Raw genomic sequence first — 19,859 nt, 5'->3', positions numbered from 1 at the left:
ACTGCTTACCACAGCAACAACAAAAATCATAAAATAACTAAGGCAACTTGCACAGAATATCTGAAGGTGCAAGAAAAGCTGATATCCATGTAGTATGTATACGTGTTTGACCAAATCCATCTTTGTGGTGAGGTTGAACAAAAACGTCGTCTCGCATCAACTATCACCACTGAAATAGCTGAGTATTTTCATGCAAAAACACAACAATCACATGTCCTGGACTTCAAATATCAGAAACATAGTGGCAAGTTGGAAAATCATGTGGCAGTTATCCTTCCCACATAAACATCAGGCAAAGACACTATGCAGCTCTGACAAATATGATTCCTGGAATTGGTAGCAGTGTTACCAAACTTGGATCATGCTGGATTCGCAGTGGTGCCTTTTTAATCCGGAACCACAAAAAAAGCAGCACCATCAGTGATGAAATAGGCAGAGGCATTGAAAAGATTCTCAAAACACTGGAGAAATACAATAATGCACCATGCGGACGGACCATTGAAAGATTGGTTTAAGTCGAGGTACATCTCTCACTGTATCAATAGACTGGGTACCACCAAGGTCAATGATAAAATAAATCTGAAACACTTTATCCATGTATTACTGTTAATATATTCACGTTCATTATCTGCTTGCTTTATGTCCCTATGGCCAACATACACGAATTCTGATTGATTTGTTGTTGCTGAGTGAAATGAAGGTCAATGATAAAATAAATCTGAAACACTTTATCCATGTATTACTGTTAATATATTCACGTTCATTATCTGCTTGCTTTATGTCCCTATGGCCAACATACACGAATTCTGATTGATTTGTTGTTGCTGAGTGAAATGAAGGTCAATGATAAAATAAATCTGAAACACTTTATCCATGTATTACTGTTAATATATTCACGTTCATTATCTGCTTGCTTTATGTCCCTATGGCCAACATGCACGAATCCTGATTGACTTGTTGTTGCTGAGTGAAATGAAAGAGACAGAATTGGTATCACACTACATATGGATAAAGGACTTTGGCCGACTTCTTAACCGACACAGCAAGTACTTACACATGTAAAAAATATTGATGCAGATGTTGGAAGAATGTATTTAAGACTCAATAACTGCTCACCAGTCCTGACTTTTACTCTGGTGGTATCAGTGAAAAACCACAGCGTACAATGATGCCAAAGCCTGGTGTAAATGCTGTCAAATTTACTGAACACAGTGAAAGAAGAAAATCCCATATTTTATTTCCATGGATTTTGAATATCTGAATGTTTCAACGGCAGACACAAATGCTCTGCTAACAAAGACAGAATTGCAGCTGGTATGGATCAAACTGTCCAAATCACTCAACCATGCGGGTTCTGTTACGTAGTGGTATGATATGATGGATTAGCAGTCTCAATACAATCAGTAAGTTGTACACAATAGTAATTGAGGGTAAAATGGTCAGTGTGACTGAGTTTGAGACTCTGCTGGAAGAAATGGAAAGTCACAGACAGCTCTGATCACAAAAATTCAATCAAAAAATAAAACTGCCCCTTGATCGAAAACACACTGACTGGCAGTGTTTATATTGATGACTACCACCAGCTTGCTTCTCTGAGTACACTCTGCAGAATTTCCTTTCTGCAATCACTTGGTTTGGTTGAGTTAAACTTTAAAATTCAGAAGTTGATCTAGATAAATTTTAAAATTAAGGATTTTGTTTAGATACATTTTAAAATTAAGAATTTATTTTAGATAAATACAAGATTTTGCACAAGGCAGCTAAGATGTGCATTTCCCACAAATTTGAAAATTAATTGTAAATTAATCAAGAACTTGCCTATGTAAAAGCTTGTAAACTAGTAAATACTTTTGAATTTTCATTCTTAACTGAAACAGAAGGCATCCAAGGATTTTTAAATAATTAATTGCTAATGTTATAACTTAAGTGTTGACTTGCAAGATCTAGCCAGACAAAGTATTAAACCATGTTATATATATATATATATATATATATATATATATATATATATATATATATATATATATATATATATATATATATACATAGACACGTGCATACAGATCCTCCTAAAGAGTCATTTTATTTCAGGGATCCATTCAGAAATATTTCTGGAATAAATATCAGCGACTTACAAGTTTTTAAGAATGTAAAGGAGATAACTGGCTACCTGGCTGTTCAACAGATTCCTTCTAATCTGAGGGACCTTTCCTTCCTCTCAAGTCTAGAGATTATCCAGGGAAGATACTTAAGGTATATTTCATTCCATTGCCAGAAAATATATTGGTTATCGAATTCATTATTGACCTGATAATGGAAGATTTTTGTGATCATGTTTAAGCTAAATTCTCAATATTATTTTCTTTGCATCATAAAGAAGGTCACTAAGACGTCCAAACAACAGTTTAAGTTCAAAACATGTTCTGGTTAGTGTCGTGATATGCCTTGTGATGGCAAGAAAGCAATATATGACTTTTTTTAAAGATGGATTAACAGGATCATGCATTGCACTTTGAATGAATCTGAGAACTAAATACAGGAAATAACTGGAAAATTGAGAAGATTACACAGTACTCTATGATTGTCGTTTACCTTGGTAAAAATAATCATTTGTACTGTGTGATTGTAATTTACCTTGGTAAACAGAATCATTTTTCTGTGTGATTGTCATATACCTTGGTAAATAGAATCATTTGTACTGTGTGATTGTCATTTACCTTCAATCTGTATACATAGGACAAGTCTGAAAATAATAAATCTGTATATATAGGACAAATCTAACTATAGTCAATCTGTATAGATAGGACATATCTGACTGTATAGTCAATCTGAATACATAGGGCAAGTCTGGCTTTATGTTCATTTTGTGTACATAGGACAAGCGTGACTTCAATCAATCTGTGTACGTGGGACAAGTGGGACTGGTCATTCAGTATACGTTGGACAAGTCAGAATATAGTCAGTCTATATACATAGGACAAGTATGACTGTATTGTCAATCTGTATACATAGCACAAGTCTGGCTGTATGTTCATTCTGTGTACGTATAATCTCTGTACATATAACAAGTGATACTGGTCATTTAGTATACACTGGACAAGTTTGACTGCATAATCAATCTGTTTTAATCTGCCAATCTGTGTGCATATGACAAATATAACTGCATAGTCAATAAGTACGGATAAGACAAGTATGAGTGTAAGGTCAATATGTATACATATAACAAGTCTGACATTATAGTCAATCTGTATACATCCGACAAGTATGACTGTATGGTCAATATGTATACATATGACAAGTCTGACTGTATAGTCAATCTGTATACATAGGACAGGTCTTACTGCAGGGTCAATCCATATACATAGGTTAAGTATATACAGTCAATCTGTTTACATAGGACAAGTCTGACTGTATAGTCAATCTGTATACATCGGACAAGTATGACTGTATGGTCAATCTGTTTACATAGGACAAGTCTGACTCTATAGTCAATATGTATGCATATCACAACTATGACTGTATGGTCCATATGTATACTTAGGACAAGTGTGACTGTATAGTCAATCGTTATACATAGGACAAGTATGACTGTATGGTCAATCTGTTTACAAAGGACAAGGCACACTGTATGGTCAAACCTTGGTATCATGACTACTTTGGAAACAGCTAAATAATCAGCCATGGCTAGCAGGAAGTCCCTATAGTAAACATGTCATGATTTATGAATAAATTGAGAAAATGACATTTGACCTGTATATGTGGGTGGTCTTTATTTACAGTTGGTCAGTGCAGCAGATTTAACTGCATGGACTTAAACGTTCTTTTTTCAGTAGTGGACGATTTTCAGTCAGCCTGGCAAGTATGAATATAACAGAACTGGGTCTCAAGTCCCTACAGCACATTAAGAATGGAGATGTTATCATTGCCTCGGCCCCAAAGCTATGCTATCTTGAAAACATAAACTTTACCGGCATTTTCTCAACACAAAAACAAATGCTGTATAAAGCTAATAATAAGGATGCGAATACTTGTAGTAAGTATAAATTGTGTCTAGCCTTCAATCCAGTGTTTGTAGTAAGTATAAATTGTGTCTAGCCTTCAAGCCAGTGTTTGTAGTAAGTATAAACTGTGTCTAGCCTTCAAGCCAGTGTTTGTAGTAAGTATAAACTGTGTCTAGCCTTCAAGCCAGTGTTTGTAGTAAGTATAAACTGTGTCTAGCCTTCAAGCCAGTGTTTGTAGTAAGTATAAACTGTGTCTAGCCTTCAAGCCAGTGTTTGTAGTAAGTATAAACTGTGTCTAGCCTTCAAGCCAGTGTTTGTAGTAAGTATAAACTGTGTCTAGCCTTCAATCCAGTGTTTGTAGTAAGTATAAACTGTGTCTAGCCTTCAAGCCAGTGTTTGTAGTAAGTATAAACTGTGTCTAGCCTTCAATCCAGTGTTTGTAGTAAGTTTAAGCTGTGTCTAGCCTTCAATCCAGTGTTTGTAGTAAGTTTAAATTGTGTCTAGCCTTCAAGCCAGTGTTTGTAGGTACTTTTTGCATTATTTTGTAAGCACAAGCTGAGATATCTATGACTTCACTGGTTGTAATGACCTTGTTATTAATATAAGTTTTTTAAGGTTCTGTGTAAGTTTTGTGTTATATAGTGGGAGTATATGGGACTACATAGGCAGATTTAGTGGGAGCAAATAGTGGGATATAGTAAGAGTACGTAGTAGAATATAGTTGGAATACATCAAGGGATATAGTGAGAATACAAAGTAGGATATAGTGAGAGTACATATTGAGTACAAACTGGGATATACACTGTAGTGGGCTATAGTGTGAGTATATAGTAGGATTTGTACTGACAGTACATACTGGGATATTGTGAGAAAACATAGTGCGATATAGTGAGAGTGCATAGTGGGAAAAAGTGAGATTATACATAATGAGAGTACAAAGTAGGATACGGTGAGATAATGGTGTAGACTATAGTGAGATTACATAGTGTGATATAGCTGAAATACATAATGAAAAAGAGTGAGAGTAAATATAGTGGTAATATATAGTGGGAGTATATAGTGAGAGTACATATTAGGAATAGGTTTTGGGATATAGTGATAGCACATATTATGAATATATGATTAGGATATAGTGATAGTACATATTAGGAATATATAATGGGATATAGTGATAGTACATATTAGGAATATATAATGGGATATATTGATAGTACTTATTAGGAATATATAATCGGGATATAGTGATAGTACATATTAGGAATATATAATCGGATATAGTGATAGTATATATTAGGAATAGATTATGGGATATAGTGATAGTACATATTAGGAATAGATAATGTGATATACTGATAGTACTTATTAGGAATAGATTATGGGATATAGTGAGTACATATTTAGGATTGATAATCGGATATAGTGATAGTATATATTGGGATATAGTTATAGCAAATACTGGGACATAATGAGGCTACATAGTGTGATATAGTGAGAGTATATAGTTGGAATACATAGTGAGTTGTAGTGAGGGTACCTAGTGGGATATTGTGGGAGTACATAGTGGGATATATTGGGAGTACATGATGCAGTATAGTAGGAATATATTGTACAACATCTGCATTTATATAAAAGGGTAGTGCTGACTACATGTATGGCTCTCTGTAGAAGTTGATCTGGACATTTACATACAGTTACGTTGTATAGTGCTGACGTAGTGTCCCAAGAGTCTCTGGAAGTTGATCTGTTCATATACTTACAGTTACATTGTGGAGTGTTGTTTTGGTGTCCCTGAGACTCTTTGGAAGTTGTTCTGTACATATGCATACAGTTACATGGTAGTGTTGTCTTGGTGTCCCTGAGACTCTTTGGAAGTTGTTCTGTACATATGTATACAGTTACATGGTAGTGTTGTCTTGGTGTCCCTGAGTCTCTTTGGAAGTTGATCTGTACATACACCTACATTATATAGTGTTGTATTGGTGTCCCTGGGTCTCTGCAGAAGTTGCTCTGTGCATATACATACACTTACATTGTATAGTGTTGTCTTGGTGTCGCTGGTCTCAGTGAAAGTTGATCTGTACATTTACATATACTTACATTGTATAGTGTTGTCTTGGTTTCCCTGGGTCTCCTTGGAAGTTGATCTGTACATATACATTGTAAAGTGTTGTCTTGGTTTTCCTGGGTTTCTGTGGAAGTTGTTCTGTACATACATATACACCTACATTCCATAGTCTTGTCTTGGTTTCCCTGGGTCTCTGAAGAAGTTGACCTGTACATTTATATTCAATTGTATTTATATATTTATACATACATACATACATACATACATACATACATACATACATACATACACATTCTTGTCATTTTGTATTGATTTAATTCAACCTCTTTCTTGTTTCACTCCTGGACATGGTTAAGGCATGTTTCTTTACAAATTTCACTTTATGGTAGACATGTAAGTTGGAATTGAAAATATCATCAGAATTGTTTTTAAAAAATATTTTATCTAATGTATTATTATCTCAAGAAAATAAAAAATGTGATAAAATGTGATTCAGCTATGTACTGATGTCATAGTAATAAATGAATAACATTGTGTGATATGATTAATGTTACAGTAATAACTGAATTGCATTATGTGATAGGATTAATGTTATATTAATAAATGAATTGCATTATGTGTTATGATTATTGTTACAGTAATAAATGAATAACATCATCTGATATGATTAATGTTATAGTAATAAATGAATTGCATTGTGTGATATGACCAATGCTCCAATAATAAATGAATTGCATTATGTGATAGGTTTAATGCTACACTACTAAATGAATTGCAATATGTGATAGGATTAATGTTATGGTAATAAATGAAGAGCATTATATGATAGGATTAATGTAACAGTAATAAATGAATATCATTATCTGATATGATAAATGTTACAGTTATAAATGAATTGCGTTTTGTGATAGGATTAATGTTATAGTAATAAATGAATTGCATTATGTGATATGATTAATATTACGGTAATGAAATAATTGCATTATGTGATAGGATAATTGTTATAGTAATAAATGAATAGCATTATATGACATCATTAACGTTATAGTAATAAATAAAGAGCATTATATGATACGATTAATGTTATAGTAATAAATGAAGAGCATTACGTGACAGGATTAATGTTATAGTAAAAAATGAGTTGCATTATGAGACAGGATTAATCTTATATTAATCAATGAAGATCATTATGTGATAGGATTAATGTTACAGTCATAAATGAATTGTATTATGTGATAGGATTAATATTATGGTAATAAATGAAGAGTGATTTATAATTGGATCATTGTTGTAGTAATAAATGAAGTGATTTATAATTGGATAACTGATGTTGTAATAAATGAAGAGTGATTTATTATTGACTCACTGTTGTAGTAGTAAAAGAAGAGTGAGTTTCGATTAGATCACTCTAAAATAGTGTAATATTGATCGAAATAATTATATCCTGCAGGGACAGAAGGTAAGGTTTGTGATTCTGAATGTTCACAGCATGGCTGCTGGGGGCCAGGACCATTCAATTGCCTTAAATGTGCATTCAAGCGAGTGTCGGAAAATAACCAGTGTGTCCGCTCATGCTCGGATATACCTCTACTATACGAGAATGGAGACACGTGTGAGAAATGCCATGCACAGTGTGCTGGCAGCTGTACTGGACCGGTAAGTATGGTGAAATATACTTGCTCATAAATCACTCGTAATAATAATAATAAAGTGTGTATGTGTCTGTGTGTGCGTGTGTGTGTGTGTGTGTGTGTGTGTGTGTGTGTGTGTGTGTGGTTTAAGAGCAAAAGGAATAAAAGCCAAGTCTACCCAAATATTACATCAATCTTGCATGCGGTTAGATGTCAGTTTTAAACTCCGACATTCCAGGAAGATATCAAGATGCTTACAGCTAAATTAGATTATACTGGGAGTGTTCAGGCTACGTTGCAGTCAACTGAGAAATTAATATTTTCAGAAATTCTATTTTAAGAGATAAAAGAAGAAATGTCTTGCACGTTTAACATTCGTGTATTTAGATAATAGCATTTAGTACTGGCATCATAATTTGTTAGGAAACAATCATCAGTGAAACTTCTTTCACCACCAAAAGCAAATTTGCACCTAAATTATACTTATGTACAAGAGCAAGATTGCACGCAGAATAATTGGTTACACATGGAAATATACAAATAAAAAACGGGAAAGAGTCACTCAAAAGAAGAAAACACACAATGAAGATAATAACAATAATAATAATAATAATAATAATAATAAGGATTTTTTAAACATAGGTTTAACAACGTTTCAGTCATATCACATCAATGTCTGCAGTGTGGCAGTTTATAGTGATGTCTAGCACCGTGGCATCGTGCTGCGGACATGTGTCATCATGTCAAATCCATTGACATTATTCTGATGCCAGGCCGACCAGTCCTAAAGCTAACCTCTTAATGTTGAGCATCAAGCAATGCAGTTGTTAGTACCATTTTTATAAGTCTTTGGTATGAATTGGCCAGGGTTAGAATATGCGATCTCCTGCATCTGCGGCAGATGCTATGACCACTTAGGCTACCGGAGCAGTCAATAATAATAATAATAATAATAATAATAATAATAATAATAATAAATTGTATAAAGAAGAGATAAGATAATAATATAATAATTGCTTATTTCATACTCCATGGATCTAAATTAAAATGGACATGTATTTCATACTCCACAAGCCATGGATCTACATTAAAATATTCATTCATTTCATACTTTATTGACTATGCGTCAGCATTAAAATGCACATGTATTTCGTTTTTCATGGGCCATGCATCTACATTAAAATGTGCATGTATTTCATATTCCATGTACCATGGATCTACCATTAGATGTACATGTATTCCATCCTATATTAAACATGCATAAACATTAAAATGTTCATGTCTTTCAAACTCCATGGATCTTGGATCTACATTAAAATGTGCATGTATTTTATATTCCATGGACCAAGGATCTACATTAAGATGCGTATATATTTCATACTCCATGGATCCAAATTAAGATGTGCATGTATTTCATATTCCATGGACGATTGATCTACATTAAGATGCATATATAGTTCATACTCCATGAACCATGGATCTACATTAAGATGTGTATATATTTCAAACTCCATGGAACATGGATCTACATTAAGATGTCTATATATTTCATACTTCATGGACATTGGATATACATTAAGATGCGTATATATAATATACTAAATGGACCATGGATCTACATGAAATGCATATGTTTTAATAGTCCATGGACGGTTTGTCTACATTAAGATGCCTATAGATTTCATACTCCTTGGACCATAAATCTACATTAAGATGGTTATATATTTCATACTCCATGGACCCTGGATCTACATTAAGATGTGCATGTATTTCATAATCCATGGACCATGGATTTACAGTAAGGTGTGTATTTCATATTCCATGGACCATGGATGTAAATTAATATGTGTATTTCATACTCCATGGACCGTGGATCTACAATAAGATGTGTATGTATTTCATACTCCATGGACCATGGATCTTTATTAAAATGTATATTTAAACATAAATAAAAGTCATATGTGTATTATGTTCTGGTAAACAACCACATGTTCTATTATTCATTATATCTGTCGTAGTTAAGTACAAAATTATGCAAGACATTTCTAGTTCAATTATTTCCATCTGTAGATCTTAAAATAAAAACAAATAAGTCAAGTAATCAAGATAATACGACAAGCAAAGCATACATAATTAAAACGAGCATGGCTTGAGAGTTATCAGTAGTCCATTGAACAGTGTTGAACAAAATACACTTTGATAAATAACAAGAAACAATACACTGATAAATGGCAAGAAACAATAAGCTGTGATAAACAGCAAGAAACAATACACAGATAAACAGCATGAAACAATACACTGTGATAAACACCGAGAAACAATACACTGATAAATGGCAAGAAACAATGCACTGATAAATGACAAGAAACAATAAACTGTGATAAACAGCAAGAAACAATACAATGTGACAAACAGCAAAAAACAATACACTGATGAATGGCAGGAAACAATACACTGATAAACAGCAAGAAACAATAAACCGTGATAAACAGCAAGAATCAATACACTGATAAATGGCAGGAAACGATAAACTGTGATAAACAGCCAGAAACAACACACTGTTATTAGGAGCAAGAAACAATACACTGTTGTAAATAACAAGAGACAATAAACTGCAATGAACTGTATCAGGAAACAATACACTGTTATGAACTACCAGAAACAACACACTGTTATGAACATCAAGAAATAATACACTGGTATGAACAGCAAGAAACAATACACTATTATGCACAGCAAGAAAAAATAAACTGCGCAATGAACTATAGCAGACAACAATACACTGTATGTGCAATGCATCATAACAGAAATTTCCTGTATTGGGATTCTAGATTAGTTACATGAATTTCCTGTATTGTCATTCAAAATGAATTATAATCACAGTTAAAATTTAGAGGTTGCTTCGAAGAACACCGTATTTATTTTAAATTAAGGATCTTGGCTGGTACCACAAGTCTGTGTTAGTGTAGGAGATTATGTCATTTTGCTGTTATCATTTTGTTTAAAATCATGAATGAACTTTCTGTTCCAGGGACCATCCAACTGTACACGTTGTAAGCAGGTTAAGTTTCCAGGTCTTGATGGGGTTTCTGGTGTTTGCATGGAAAAGTGTCCAGTCTTGCAGAAATTACCACTGTATTTTTATCCAGATGAAAGAAATAGCTGCCAACCATGCAACTACACATGTGTTGAAGGGTAGGAGACTATTTTGAAACTTCTTATACCTTTAATTCACTTCGACTTCAGACTTAATTCATAAGGGTCCTTTGATATTACACATGGAGAAAAAAACACATGCAACATTGGTTTGTCATATAGTCATTTTCACCAGGTTCAATTTCCTTCATAATGTTTTGTCTTAAGCTTAATGTTTTATTATTCCGATTTGTAGCTCTAGTGGGCATTGTCCAGAAGAGCATATGGGATGGTCAGTCTTGTGGCATCTGATGTCCATCCATCAGTTACAACACATTTGTTACAGCTGCTCTTAGCCTCCATGGAGGATTACCATGAAATATTACATTCATCCAATGGTCTAGTTGGTCCTAGATGAAAATGATGCTGTATGTACATCCATTATGACTGCCAAAGCTGTTATGTTGAAAATCTTGCTATTGTTAGTTATCAATGGATGATCACATCAAAAGACTTATTATCATGTTTAGTTAATGATCTGGCATCAATTATGATTGTGACAATTGTAACAGCTTCCATCTTGAAAAACCTTGTCACTACACCTCTTACATAAATGGTCATTTAAGCAAGGGGTTTCCACTAAAACCTTTTTATGAAGTCTAGTTGGTACTAGATGAAATTGGTGTCAATTGAGTGTCCAACATGTCCACCACAGCAGACATCTTGACCATTTTATAGCCGCTCATCCAAAAAAGATCTAACATCCAATATGGCCTCCCCACAGTGGCCATTTTGCTACTGCTATATAGACTGACATACTGCCACTTTGAGGGTTTCACTGAAAGGTTTTTATCATGTCCATTTGGTCTTCAGTGGAAATGGCTGCCACAGCAGCGATCTCGAAGATGATTTTATTGCTTTTCACTCTGAACAGAAAGTCATATTGACATGGATATTTTTCTTTTACCAAAATACTTATATGCTGTCGGCTTGGTTTTAAATGAAAATGTTTCTGATCTAGAGTCTGATTTGGTTCCCATATTGGCCAGCTTGAAAATCTTGTTATCACTACTTTCCCAGAAAGATCTCCAATACCATCATTGGGATTTCACTGAAAGACTTCTTATAATGTTTTGTTCATCTTAAATTAAAATGGTGCTGCGACGATGTCCAATATTTTGCCATCTTGAAAAATTTAATTTTGCTACTTTGCTTACAGGGAAAAGCATTTTGACACTGGTTTTCCATTCATCCTCACCTAGATGACACTACCGTACTTCCTCTCATACAAGATCGTTCGCACCTAGATGACAATATCTCACTTTCTCTCATACAAGATCATCCCCACCTAGATAATATTATGTCGCATCCTCCAATACAAGATCATTAACATAGCTGGGGGCCCCGAGTAGCCGAATGGTCCAAAGCGCTCTCCGTTACGAATCACTCCCATCTCACCTCTGTCTGTGTGGGTTCGCGTCTCGGATTCGGCTAATAGGTGTAAATGAGAAAGCTTGCCTGTAGCTTCTTGTGGGTCGGTGTTTCTATCTGGGATTTTCCCGGGTTCTTCCTCTGCCATTAATACTAGCCGCCATGCATAGCATGTCATGTGCTGAAAAGTGGCGTTAAACCCTACAACAACAACATCAATAACATTAACACAGCTAACAGTTCAACACTTCCTCCAATACATTGCCTTATATACAACTGTAACGCACTTCCTCCCATACATCTCCACATAGTTAACAATGACTCACTTCCTTTCATACAAGATCATTCCCACCTAGATAACAACGACTCACTTCATTTCATACTAAATTATCATCATATAAATAATACTGATTCACTTCCTTTCATACAAGATCATCCCCTCATAGATAGGAATAGCTGCATGCAAGATTTATACTGCTATTATTATTCCAGATGTACGGGACCATCAAGTGAAGTAAAAACTGGCGGCTGTAACACATATGAACTTGCCGTCAACCAAACTCTTGTTGATGGGACTATTTCTTGTTTGCCGCATGAAGATTGTCCAAAAGGATACTACAAGACGCAACTGGAGCCATTACCAGTCTCAATACTGTCCAGTAAAAATGGTATCGATGTACTTCTATCATGGCATACAAACAATTAAACATCTACCTATATGATTCAATACAAAAGTATTATACATGTAACTCTATCATGACGTACTTAACAATAAGGATCATAGCTTTATCCAAATCATGCCATGCAGACAATATGGATTATAAATGTACCTCTACCAAGCCATACAAACATAAAGGATTATAGAACTACCTCTGTCATGTCATACAAACAATAATGATTATACATGTACCTATTTTATGCCATACAAACAATAAGGATTATAGATGTACCTCTAACATCCCATACAAACAATAAGGATTATAAATGTACCTCTAACATCCCATACAAACAATAAGGATTATAGATGTGCCTCTAGCATGTCGTACAAACAATACGGATTATACATGTACCACTGTCATGCCATACAACCAATAAGGATCATAGATGTACCTCTATCATGCCTTATAAAACAAAAAGGATTATACATCTGCCTATATGCTGCGATACAAAAGGATTATACATGTACCTGTATTATGCCATACAAAACAGTAAGGTTTATACATGCACATCTATGAAGACTCAGATTCAAAAAGACAAGAAAATTAATTGCTTGCATTTACTGAAGAAGCGTGAACAGGTACGTGTGTTTGAATTATGTTTCATAATAACAATGCTAATGGTTCTGCACCATTGTGCACAAGTTCAATGGAAGCTACTGAGTATGATTTACAGTGGCTTCCCTAGTCAGAGCTTCCTCTGACTCGTGCCACCCCATTTTTCATATTGGACATTTATGTTGGTGTGTCCATACACCGTTGGTCGTTGGTTCTTCTAAGCGTTTTCCGGGATTCTCTTCTCCATCAGTTATACTTACTAACCGGTATAGTCTATCATTTTATACTTACCAACCTGTATAGTCTCTCATTCCCTGAAAACAATGACGTTAAACAACAACAATAACTGTACCAACCGAACAATTCGATTAAATTCGAATACCTTGAAATGGATTACTAGAACACAACCAAATCTGATGATCTCAAAAGAGACCAATTTATATCACTGATGATACAGACATACATTGCAAGCTTGCTCGAACTGTTTGAAGAGAAAGGCAAGAAATATGACATGTCTGAACCTTAAACGTGTTTCGTTTTAGTAGACATATTGGTTCATTGTACATCTCAAAAGAGTTCCTCATTTTGTGATAGCTTTTTGTGTCGAAGCCACATTAAAGACTGTGCCTTTGACAATTTTATGGTATGCCGTAATATGACTGGCCTAACTTTAAATAACGTTTAATGGAAGGAAATATTCCACTAATGTATGTTCGTATACCATTATTGAATGTGAACACATTAAAGGTTAGAAATGATAACCGTTCATTTTGTTGATGCCGTAAAACTTGTCGTAAACTGGTATTATACGTATACCTTACTATTATGTTTCAAATTATGGTGTTAAAGTATTTAGGAGAGTACTTGATACACAGTTCAATGTCAGATTATTAGGGGAGTACTTGATACAAGTAATTACGGGAATATTTGATACACAGTTAAATGTTTACACATTTAAGGGAGTACTTGATACACAGTTTGGTGTTCATGTATTTAGGAGAGTACTTGATACACATTTAGGTGTTAAAGTGTATACTATCACATGACTATATATACTGTAGACCATGTTTAAATGAAGTAAAACTTCAGTCTATCAGATGAGTGTATATATATTGTAGACCATGTTTAAATGAAGTTATACATCAGTCCATCAGATGAGTATATATATACTGTAGACCATGCTTAAATGAAGTAAAACATCAGTCTATCAAATGTGTGTACACTGTAGACCATGTTAAAATGATGTAAAACATCAGTCTATCACATGAGTGTATATATACTGTAGACCATGTTTAAATCAAGTAAAACATCAGTCTATCAACTGAGTGTATAATATACCGTGTTGAGTTAAAGAAAAACATCAGTCTATCACATGAGATTACATAATGTGGACCATGTTTAAATGAAGCAAAACAGCAGTCTATGACATGAGTATATATGCTGCAGACCAAGATTAAATTAAGTAAAACATCAGTCTATCAACTGAGTGTATACTGTATGCCATGTTTAAATGAAGTAAAACATCAGTCTATCACATGAGTGTATATATACTATAGATCATGTTTAAATGAAGTAAAACATCAGTATATCACACGAGTGTATGCTGTAGACCATGTTTAAATGAAGTAAAATATCAGTCTATCTCATGAGTGTATACTGTAGACCGTGTTTAAGTGAAGTAAATCATCAGTCTATTGCACTAGTGTGTACTGTAGACCATGTTTAAATGAAGTAGACATCAGCCTATCACACGAGTGTGTACTGTAGACCATGTTTAAATGAAGTAAAACATCAGTCTTTCACATGAATGTATACTGTAGACCATGTTTTGATGAAGTAAAACATAGTCTGTTGCATGAGTGTATAATGTAGACAAGGGATAGATAAAATGCATGCCCTGAGATGGATCTAGATTTTGAGCTAATTTAATTAATATAACAGAAAGGGGTGGCCCCCATGTGACTTGCCAAAATTAGGTGTGCCCACCAACCCACCCCGAAAAAGTATTACCCACCCCTTAACAGACCGTGTGTGAATGAATTATAGCATATGAATCATCAAGTTCTTTAAAATGCTCAAACTTTTACCACATTTTCCCCAAACCCTCGAATCACCACTGACTTTGTTCTAAATAAAAGTTGAGAATTTAATTCTGAGTTCAGGTTTATTTGTAAGAACTACTATTAAAATCATTGTGCCAATTTCCTATGTCGTTTCTTTTGGCTGTCCTGTCAAAAGTTAATCTATAAGTTAAATTGGTGTGAATATATGTAGGGAATGTGATGTTTATATATATATATATATATATATATATATATATATATATATATATATATATATATATATATATATATATATATATATGTATATATATATCCCATATAGTTTAAAAAAAGAATCATTTAACTTTTCAAAAGCCTTGTTCATTCATTGGGTTTTCTAGACTGTTTCAAAACCATTTTTACATTTTCCTACAATTTGTAATTTTCAAATGATTAAGCATTTATTTGAGAATACTGTTAATGATATCAGAAAAGATTACATGGATGAGTGATGATTTCTGATGATAACCACGTTACGTTAAAAGACTGTTGATACGTATTCTTAGTATCGTTTTATTTTTTTCAGGTGATTATGGACAGCCATGCAACAATCAAAGTTGTAATGCCCCCTTGAAGTGCCTCATTGATACGTGTTGGTGTGATGTCAGTTATAATTGGGATTCAGAGAAGAAGATATGCAAGAAATTTAAGTATTAATATTGTACAGCTTCGAAGCTTCCAAGATACACTTCGTTCTATATTCTTCTTTTTTTTTTTGAATATCTAGAATGAATAATTTTTAGTAATTGAATTCTATAAAATGAATAGTCATACATGTCATTATCTTACCTCAGTGATATGTGTAATAAATGTGTTACTCTTTAATCAGTGATCTGTGTAATAAATGTGATACAGTCTTTAATCAGTGATATGTGTAATAAATGCATTACAGTTTTTAGTCAGTGATATGTGTAATAAATGTGTTACAGTCTTTAATCAGTGATATGCGTATGTATTAAGTTATCCTAAATGTGTTAGTGTCAGGAAAAATAGAATGGACTGCATCAACATTAATTGTAATGTAAGTTGCCCATTAAAACATAAAAAGAATATATGTATTATATATATGTGTGTGTATGTGTGTGTGTGTGTGTGTGTGTGTGTGTGTGTGTGTGTGTGTTTGTGTGTGTGTGTGTGTGTGTACATGCTGTCTAGGATATCCTTACCTTTGTCTAATTGAACTCCACATTTTGTCACAGACTGTCCAAGATATGTTTACACTGGTTTAAATGAACTCCTAGTTGTGTCACAGTCTGTCTGAGATATGCTTACTCTGATTTAAGTGAACTCCACATTGTATCATAGAATTTCTGGCATATGTTTAGTCAGGTTTAATTGAACGTCTAGTTGTGCCACGAACTTCCTGAGATATGTTTAACCTGGTTTATTTGAACTCCACATTGTGTCACAGTCTGGTATATGTTTACCCTAGTTTAATTTAACTCCTAGTTGTGTCACAGACTGTCTGGGATATGTTTAACCTGGTTTCATTGAACTCCACATTGTGTCACAGACTGTCTGGCATATGTGTACTCTGATTTAGTTGAACTCTTAGTTATGTCACAGACTGTCTTGGATAGTTTTACCCTGTTTTAGTTGAACACAGCATTGTGTCACCGACTGTCTGGGATATGTTTGCCCTGGTTTAATTGAAATCCACATCGTGTCAAATACTGTCTGGCATAGGTTTACCCTGGTTTAACTGAACTCCTAGATGTGTCACAGAATGTGATATGTTTACCCTGGTTTCATTGAACACCACATTGTGTCACAGACTTTCCAGGATAGGTATAACCTGGTTTAATTGAACTCCACATTGTGTCCCAGACTGTCAGGTAAATGTTATATATGTGTGTGCATGCATACGTGTGTGTGTGTGTGTGTGTGTGTGTGTGTGTGTGTGTGTACATGCTGTTCAGGATATGCTGATCCTTGCATAATTGAATTCCCATGTTGAGTCACAGACTTTCCAAACTCAAGTGTTTATATCAGCAATTGCATATTGTTGGTAACGGAATAGGTGAGACAGATTGGTTTACATTAAGTCGTATGGCTGGAATTGAAAAGAATATGAATAAACTGTTTGTAAAAGACAGCCGATCACCATTGCTATTAGTTAGAAATTAAGGGACTATATTCAAAGTGGTATACTGAGGAAACAATATTATGTTCCCTCAAATTTTCACCATTCTGTATTTCAGTGCTATCAATAAAGACTATTTAAGAATATTGTCCCAATAAGTTTATAAACTTTAGTAACATACCTTGATTTTCTGTCACTCTTGATTTTCTGCCCTTTACCTATCTGTTTACCTACCTGTTTCACATTGGTGACTGCCATTTACCTACCTGTTTACCTATCTGTTTGACCATGGGAACAATGTAGAGGGAACATCATATTACCGAGTTGAAATAAAAATGTCAACAATTTGAGTGTCATTTTGATTTCTGTCTTTTTCAGTGTGCCTTGGTTCTGAAGCTGGATTAGTTCGAATGGGGTCATATAATGAACACTATGAAATGTATAGACAGAAATACACCAATTGTACATATGTGGAGGGTAATCTTGAATTAACGTTTTTAGAGGGTGATTATGACCTCCAATTCTTACAGAATATAGAAGAAGTGACAGGATACGTGTTAATTGTTTCAGTGTGGTCCAACTATGTGCCTTTACACAATCTGCGTATAATTCGGGGAAGAACTTTATACAAGTACCGTGAGGGGGATTATGCACTTTATATCGCTCGGAATTTTAACCCTTATAATAACTCTCAGGGAATATTCGAATTGGGATTTAAAAACTTGACAGGTGAGTTATTGTGATATAAAATTAAAGTGTTCTTGCAAAGATATTGACAACAATGCCTGATGCAGTTACAATACTGAAATACAGAAGGAAATTTAATGAAATTCACATAGGGCTGTAAATGATATGGTTCTCTTTTTGGAAAAATAATTACGAGGGTAACAGAACACACTAAACTCTCCTTTGCACAAAATAAATTTAAAGACACAAGGAAAGTTTCATCCATTTATTATGAACATCCTTTAATATGGACATATATCATCTTTAATATGGACATATATCATCTTTAATATGGACATATATCATATTTAATATGGACTATTATCATCTGCAGTAATGTTCCTTGTTGATGCATTGACACAAACTCTATTGCCTGTATACCAAGTATATTAACGCTTTCCTTTTCATTCAGAACCCTCTAAGTCTTTGGCAATGGGAGTTCAGTACTTTCTGGAAGTCTTTGATTATGGGAGTTCAGAACTCTTAGTGCCCAGAAATTGAAGATCCAGATAAGAAAACTGGTGGTCAAGTTGAAAAGAATGGAGTCTTCCAGAAATGAGACCAACATATAGTAACACTTAGTGTAAACATGATTTACTGCGGTCAACTTTCATTAATTTGCATTGAATGTAATGACATTCCAGCCCAGGATACATTGCTTGTTGTATCCTTGTGAAGGCACTTAACTCCCATTTTATCTGCTTGATATAGCCAGTACAAATGACAATACACCTTCAAATAATCATAAAAAGTTTGCTTATATTTCGTTGACAGTTTGAATGGGAAAGTTCATTATTTCTATTGATGAAATTGCCTTTCTTTTTCGTAACTTTGCCTTTTTGCTTTAATCTGATTGGGAAAAATACCTCCAGGAATAAAATGTTTTAGAAATATCAAGTGTCCATGGCTAGTTTTTGAGTTTCCACAGGAAGTACAGTCTCAGAGTTTTGAAGGGTACATTTCTCACCCATGCGACAGAGAAATCTGATTGTTTTGCTAACATTACTTTTCCTGTCTCATTCTAGTCATCTCAGTCCAATCGTCTCAGTCAAGGTGTCCATGCGCTCAGAACTACTTTTAACAAAGAAACCATTCTTGTCTTTTGCTGTCCCTGACGAAGTTGTACTAAAATCAAACAACAACAATAACAACAGCAACAAATATAGAACAAAAATATAGTAACTTAATTTAAATCCATGTTTGAGAACACACCTTACAAAAACATTTAAAGAGAGACAAAGACTACCGCATATGATGTCGAGCTTTTCGGTATTATGTTTGTTCGTTCCACACAGCATGGTAAATTCTATCCTATATGCAGTCCTAGCTAAGTACAGTTTTAAATCAGCGTCATTAAATGTAGCTAAAGCTACCTAACTAATTTTAAATACTTCGTGTGAAACAAAGTATA

At 34.1% G+C, this 19,859-nt stretch overlaps 1 protein-coding gene across 1 annotated transcript in view; it reads left to right on the top strand.

Annotated features, from left to right (window-relative positions):
• Nucleotides 1-19,859, top strand: part of LOC149790208 (uncharacterized) — a 196,597-nt gene that overhangs the window by 38,270 nt on the left and 138,468 nt on the right. The window contains exons 10-16 of the mRNA XM_089972214.1: nucleotides 2,092-2,253; nucleotides 3,831-4,033; nucleotides 7,517-7,722; nucleotides 10,729-10,892; nucleotides 12,756-12,931; nucleotides 16,166-16,286; nucleotides 18,102-18,451. Coding sequence (XP_089828340.1) covers nucleotides 2,092-2,253; nucleotides 3,831-4,033; nucleotides 7,517-7,722; nucleotides 10,729-10,892; nucleotides 12,756-12,931; nucleotides 16,166-16,286; nucleotides 18,102-18,451 — 1,382 coding nt within the window. The remainder of the gene's footprint in view (nucleotides 1-2,091; nucleotides 2,254-3,830; nucleotides 4,034-7,516; nucleotides 7,723-10,728; nucleotides 10,893-12,755; nucleotides 12,932-16,165; nucleotides 16,287-18,101; nucleotides 18,452-19,859) is intronic.

Source organism: Sinohyriopsis cumingii, chromosome 10, assembly GCF_028554795.1.
Source record: "Sinohyriopsis cumingii isolate HCF-2022 chromosome 10, ASM2855479v2, whole genome shotgun sequence".
In the NCBI taxonomy this organism is placed as follows: domain Eukaryota; kingdom Metazoa; phylum Mollusca; class Bivalvia; order Unionida; family Unionidae; genus Sinohyriopsis; species Sinohyriopsis cumingii.
The sequence above is the reverse complement of the archived record's forward strand: the minus strand, read 5'-3'. Positions and strand labels throughout refer to the sequence as shown.